Source organism: Trypanosoma cruzi, genomic scaffold (assembly GCF_000209065.1).
Source record: "Trypanosoma cruzi strain CL Brener 1047053516913 genomic scaffold, whole genome shotgun sequence".
NCBI lineage: Eukaryota > Euglenozoa > Kinetoplastea > Trypanosomatida > Trypanosomatidae > Trypanosoma > Trypanosoma cruzi.
Window position 1 is genome coordinate 25,553 of NW_001849207.1, and position 6,528 is coordinate 32,080.

A 6,528-nucleotide genomic window follows, 5' to 3' on the forward strand; every position below is an offset into this window, starting at 1 on the left:
GGCATCATCTCCTCCGGATGCAACCTCGCCAGCTCATCGCTGGGCGCCGGAATACTTGCGCTGCCGTATGCCTTCAACACGTCCGGGCTGGCGATGGCGCTGGTGTACCTTGTGGTGGTGGGTCTGCTGACCATCTACTCCTTCACCCTTCTGGGCATCGCCGGGAAGCGGACGGGGCTGCGGAACTACGAGCAGGTCACGAGGGCTCTTCTTGGGAAGGGTGCGGACTACTTTTTGGCCTTCCTGCTTTGGCTTCTGAGTTTTGGTGCGGAAGTGTCTTACGTGATCTCCATGGGCGATGTTGTTTGATGTTGTTTTGGTTTAATTGGTTTTTATTCTAGCCGGTTTTTTTGTTTTTTGTTTCTTTTTTGTTGTTGCCTTGCCAATTTGCCGAAGAAGATTTGTATTTGAAAGAATAACAAAAATAAATGATGTTATACTTTTCGATTTAATTTATTTATATTTTTAAAAAATTCTTCTGTGCTGTGTTTTGTTTCTTTTGGTTTTGGTTTTTGGTTTTTGGTTTTATTTTTTTTTATTTTTTATTTTTTTTTTGTGTGTGTGGTTCTGTGGGTGGTGTTTTTTTTCTTTCCGTCCTGTCGCATTTTTTTTGCTTTTCTCTGTCTTATGCCATTGTTTTCTTGCATTCATACTTGTGGTGTGGATGTATGTATGTTGTGGGAGGCTGGCGTGGTGGGGCGTCATGATGCCTTGACGTTGTGTGGCCCACACCAGGCGGGGCATTGCACGGGTGTTGTGGTGCCCCGGGGGACAGTGTTGGGTTTTCCAGTGCAATTGAGATGCTTGAGGGTATTCGGTCACGGTGCCGCAGAGGTACTGCAGGTGAAGGCGAGTATCGTTTCTCTTTTTCGCATAGTTGTCGCTGTAATTCATGTTGGTGCATGTTTTATTTATTTATTTATTTTGTGTGTGTGGGTTGATTGTATGCGTTCATGCAAATATATATATTTATATATGGACATTTGCATCTCCTCTTTCTTTCTTTCTTTTTTTTTTTTCTGGAAGTGTTTCACGAGCAACTTGAGTGGCGGGACCCCACAATTTAGTTTTTAGGTTTCCCACGTGTGTCAAGATGTTGCCTTCCCTGCCAGTCGTGGCCAGTGTTGCCGATGGCGTGACAGAGTCCAGTGTGTTTTACGACGAGGTCTTTTTTACGGAGCCGGAGCCGGCGAATACCGATGAAACGACGTGTGAGAATTTAGTAAAGACAACGAGAGTCACATCAACGCTCTCTCCCGCAGAGCAGCGTATCCAGGAGCTTAATGCGATGCGGGCAGAGCGTGTGGCTAGGCGACGTAATCCCGATAACATTTTCTTGAAGGCAATGCATGTTGTGATGCCATACGGTGGCATCTTGTCCTCCGCGTTCAACCTTGCTAGCTCGACCCTTGGCGCCGGCATTGTTGCACTTCCCGCTGCATTTAAAATGTCCGGAATTGTCATGAGTATTCTGTACCTTTTTATTGTAGCGTCCATGGCGGTGTATTCCTTTGTGCTGCTTACCGTTGTCGGTGAGCGCACGGGGCTGCGGAGCTACGAGAAGGTGACACGCCTGCTCCTGGGTCGAGGCGCCGACTATTTGTTGGCGGTTCTCATGTGGATTCTTTGCTTTGGTGGGGATGTCACGTATGTCATATCCATGCTGGGAATTATAAAGGGGTTTGTCAACAATGCCGAATCCACACCTGAATTCCTGAAGACACTGCCCGGAAACCGACTGCTTACTAGCATTGTGTGGCTGTTTTTCATGCTTCCTCTTTGCCTGCCGAAGGAGATCAATTCGCTCCGTATTGTTTCTACAATTGCCGTTTTTTTTATAGTCTTTTTTGCCATTTGCATCGTTGTTCACGCGGCACAGAATGGACTAAAGAATGGCATACGGGATGACATTGTGTATATTCAGAGCGGCAATCAGGCCATTACTGGACTCTCCATTTATCTCTTTGCCTACGTGAGTCAGGTGAACTGTTACGAGGTATATGAAGAACTATACAAGCCCAGTGTGGGGAGGATGACGAAGAGTGCAGCCCTGGGAACGTCGCTCTGTACCGTGTTGTATCTTGTTGCCGGTGTGTTTGGGTACCTGGAATTTGGCCCCGCCGTGACGGATTCCGTCCTTTTGCTTTATAATCCCGTGAAGGATAAAATGATGGGTGTCGCGTACGCCGGCATCATTGTAAAGCTCTGTGTTGGCTACGGGCTACACATGATACCATGTCGTGATGCTCTTTACCACATCCTCCACATTGACGCGAGGTTGATTGCATGGTGGAAGAACTCATTGATTTGTGCCACAATGGCGTTCTTGTCCCTCATTGTCGGTCTGTTTGTTCCACGCATCACTACAGTTTTTGGGCTCGTTGGCTCCGTCTGCGGTGGCTCCATCGGCTACGTATTCCCCGCACTCATGTTCATGTACTGCGGCAACTTCAATGCCCGCTCTGTCGGATGGGGGCACTTCATTGGGGCGTATGTGTTGCTGATTGTTGGTGTTATTGCCATCGTCTTTGGGACCGCCGCCGCCATTTACTCGGAGCTGCAAAATGAATAATGCGGGCTTTAGGCACCGTCTGCCGTCTTTTTCCATTTGATGTACGTTGTGCTGCGGACTGTGGGAAGGGGGACTTATGCTGTTTCGTATGCATGATCTTTTTTTTTTTTTTCTTCTTTTCTCCATCTTTGTTTTTTTTCTGCTGCTTTTATTTATTTTATTTTCAATTTTTTATTATTTTTGTTTCTTCACGTGAATTTCATGCACGGACGGTCTTCGATGGACACCGGCTGCAGTCGGCACACACAAGAGGGCCCTGCATGATTATACTTTTCGGGGATATATTGCACCGAACAGGCACACAGACAGACAGACAAAAAAAAAGAAAAAAAGAAAAATAAAAACTTGATTTTGGCTAAATTGCCGAAAAGATATGCGCACATGTACACACGACATGACTTTCACACACACACACACACACGCAAGACTTTTCCCTTTTTTTTTTTTTGCGTTGATTGTAGTTTTTGTTTTTTTATTGTCTTTGTCTTTCTTTCGGTCCCTGTCGTTGACTGTCTTTCCCTGTTAAAGAGGGAAGGGAAGGTTGCTGCACATATATATATATATATATGTGCATAAGAGGTGGGGGAAAAAAAAAAGAATATATTTTTATATTTATTTATTTTATTTTATATATTTAGATGGCAATACGCATACACATTTGTATAATTCAATAAATATATAAATAAATAAATATATGTCTGTGTGTGCATGGTGTGGTGTAGTGAGGATGTTTCTTTTTATTTTATTTTGGTCCCAATCACCTGACTTTTTTTTTATTTTTATTTATTTTGTGTGTGTGTGGCTCCGACTGTCGGAGTGTTTCCTGCTTCTACCCTTTTTTTTTTTTTTTTCTTTTGAGAACCTTTTGCTTCAATGATGTTTTCTTCCTGGCACTTTCATTGACACATGTGCCTCTGAAATTATTATTTTCCTTCCATCTCACCTCTCTGCGGCGTCAATATATTCTCCCTCCTTTTTTTTTTTCTTTCTTTTTTTGTTTGCTTGCTTTTGTGCACGAAGGCGTGCTGCATCACATCTCCTTTCAGCTGCAAGGTACACGCATAGGATTGTAGACGCTCATAAAGGCATATTGGTGTTTGTTTGTGTGTGTGACGGAACCTGCCACGACCGCCTGAGAGAGAGAGAGAGAGGGAGAGTGAAGGATTGTGTCGTACCGCCCTCACCAGCGGTTAGGCAATCATTACACTGTAACACCCATTAATAATAATAATAATAATAATAATAATAATAGTCACATTCCATTTTGAGAATATCTTTCACTTATTATTATTATTTCTTTTTTTTTGTCTGTGTCTGTGTGTGTGCGTGCGTATATCTGTATGTATATATCTTTCCATTATGTCGTTATATCTTCATGACTTGGGTCCAGAGGCGGTGTCGTATCGACATCTACTCGATGAAGTGAAGCGTCAACTTGACATTACGTACGATGAATTTGACTGCTGGATTTATGGATTTTTGGAGAACAAAAAATATAACATCCGGGAGACGGTTGCAAAATTACAACGTCGATTTGCAATGGAAGTCAACGAATTGGCGACGTACACTCTTACGGATTACATGCAGGAGTCATTACGCTCTGGCATTGTTCAGTTTGTTGGGGAGGATAAATTGGGGCGCACGGTGCTTTACGTTATGGCCCAAAGGGACCACCCGGTTTCATCACGCCGAGAAGAAAATAAACGCACTTTTGACATGATGTTGAGCTACGGGACACGTCTTCGCGCTGACAGCAAGCGGTGCCAAATGGTGATGCTCATCAACCAAGAAAAGGCCAGCTTGTGGAGCAATGTGGACATGACATTTCAGGCGGACATTGCCCTCCGTATCGCAAAGTTTTTTCCTGGTGCGGTGGACAAGATGTACATTTGCAAAATGAACCGTACCCTGGCGGCCGTGGCCAAACCCATCTTTTCACGGCTTCCGGCTATTGTGTCGGATCGTATTATTATTATCTCCGATAGCGAGCTGAAGGCTGGGAAGTTGTTGGAGTACTTTGATGAGAGTGTCCTGCCGGTGGCGCTGGGCGGCAGCAATGACTGTGACCATCCGCAACATTGGGCGGAACACGCAGCTTTAGTTGAGGGGTATTACGCTCAGTTAAAAGAGGCGGTACTCGGTGGTGGGCTTTCGGTGAAGGCGTGGGAACTGACTTGTCTTGAGAGGCGTCGTGCGCCAAGTATTATGCATTCAACAGCGTCCGATTTGTGCAAGGCGGACTCCCTTGTGACTTGCTACTCGGGCATGGCTGAAGAATATTACGATGATGTCACCGGGACGGACCTGGGCAGCGAACTTTTGCGAGAGGCAGATGAGTGGAAAAACGCTATGCGCTGTTTTCCGCGCTCCCTGTCCTTGTTTTTTATGGAGGAGCTGCAGCGGTGGCGTATCGCAGTTGACTCGGAAGAGATTGCCGCACGCTACAAAATTCTTGATGAGCATATTGCAGTACGCAGGGAGATGGATGCGTCATTGCCAGAAATTAACGTGAAGGCCACGAATTGGTACAAAAGAATCCCCATGCAGCTTCGCTTTCTCTACCGGTTTGGGTTTGTTGCCCTCGGGGTATTAAATGGCGTATATTTCTTTGCTGCCCTTGTCTTTCTTGCAGTTTTGAGCGCAAATGTTATCGCAACACTCTTTTTCGGTTTCTTTGTGAGGTGGAATTATATCTTTCCCCTTGGCGCGACACTCGCCATGGCTGTCATTCAAGGCTTTGCTTCGTGTTCTCGTGCGGTGGAAATGCTTGTCGCCATGGCACGCGGAAAAGTCATTCGACCATTTGAGACCATTGGGACCCAATTGGGATCGGTGGCGCAAATGTGTCTTTTTGTGGTGCTGGTGGCGGTGCAGTTTATTGTTTTCTGCGTCTACGCCACGTTGTACTCCCCGCTGCGTGGTCTGCAGGTCTCTTTTGCCGTCGGGTGGTTGAGCGCTGTCTTTATTGTGGCAATCTGTCATCTGGTATTTTTTTTTGACTGGCTGAATGCGCGACAGCGGTTACGGAGGGGTCGGCATATTATACCGCTCTCACTTTTTGTGCTGCTGAACCTACACGAGGCGGCGGAGCGGGATTTGGACGTGTACGCGATAACAACCTCATCTTACGTCATATGTGGCATCCCTGTCTTTCTGAGCATGTTTCTTGGCATTGGGTTTCTGATCAGTCGTATCGTTGGGTTTGCGGCAGCTGTTTGTGCGGCAGCTGTGCTTGCTTCGTTTACAGCCACGTATTACTTGGATTCCCTGTCAAATGCGCTAAGCGGCAAACTGCTCCGAACCGCCGTATGGATAGCCAGCTTGGTGTGGGTCTTTGACTGCTACGCCTTTGGATTTCTCAACGACGGTCGTAAGTGGTACGTGCCGGTTGTGATCGCGTCCATCATATCCATCTGGTTTCTCTTTGTCTCCTTCATTTGCTTGAAGAAGGACGAGTTTCATGTTCTCTCACGTCTGACGGTTGTGTCCCTTGTGATTCTTTTCTGTGCCACATGGATCTCGAGTTTCCCTATTGTTGGTTGGAGGATTGGCCTCTTTTGTGTTTGCCTCATGATCCACAATGCACTTGGGATGCTCGTTAGCCGTGCGGAGCTGACGAATATTGGCGGAGTATTTGTGGTGTCCGCGGCAGCTCTTTTGATCATCATGTCCTGCACACTACTTGGCTGGTACGGCACAAGTCCGCATTGCGCATTACCCCGCAGTCTTTCACGTGAGGCGGCGGCAACTCCTCTGACGCCACTTGCGGAATACCACCGTTACCCCGTCTGCAGCCTTCGTACGGCAAGCGGGCTTGCCATTACCGATTTGGCGCTGCTCACCCAACTTGTCAATTCTTACGGCACCGACGCCTTTTTTTTTGACTTTGAAAACTGGTTTAACTCCACCGATTTTTCATATGGCGGCGTCGTCCAGGAGTTTTTTTCCGGGGAGGG

The 6,528-nt window shown here is 46.5% G+C and overlaps 2 protein-coding genes across 2 annotated transcripts, besides 18 other annotated features; both read left to right on the forward strand.

Annotated features, from left to right (window-relative positions):
- Window positions 1-3,139: a sequence feature (heterozygous, Esmeraldo-like haplotype).
- Window positions 300-381: a sequence feature (T-rich).
- Window positions 447-475: a sequence feature (AT_rich).
- Window positions 524-555: a microsatellite.
- Window positions 906-926: a sequence feature (AT_rich).
- Window positions 994-1,018: a microsatellite.
- Tc00.1047053508557.20 (amino acid transporter, putative) lies at window positions 1,094-2,572 on the forward strand (the record flags this gene model as incomplete). Its single annotated transcript, XM_799624.1, has 1 exon — window positions 1,094-2,572. The coding sequence occupies one exon, from the start codon at window positions 1,094-1,096 to the stop codon at window positions 2,570-2,572; it is 1,479 nt and encodes a 492-aa protein (XP_804717.1).
- Window positions 2,671-2,761: a sequence feature (T-rich).
- Window positions 2,888-2,916: a microsatellite.
- Window positions 3,010-3,080: a sequence feature (T-rich).
- Window positions 3,140-3,534: a sequence feature (areas not merged during assembly with more than two copies in the genome that could not be assigned to a particular haplotype).
- Window positions 3,159-3,209: a sequence feature (AT_rich).
- Window positions 3,242-3,265: a microsatellite.
- Window positions 3,339-3,362: a sequence feature (AT_rich).
- Window positions 3,535-6,528: a sequence feature (heterozygous, non-Esmeraldo-like haplotype).
- Window positions 3,539-3,581: a sequence feature (CT-rich).
- Window positions 3,707-3,729: a microsatellite.
- Window positions 3,792-3,823: a microsatellite.
- Window positions 3,878-3,922: a microsatellite.
- Window positions 3,932-6,528, forward strand: Tc00.1047053508557.29 (hypothetical protein, conserved; the record flags this gene model as incomplete). Its single annotated transcript, XM_799625.1, has 1 exon — window positions 3,932-6,528. A coding segment is annotated over one exon (2,597 nt), but the record flags the coding sequence as incomplete, so codon positions are not given.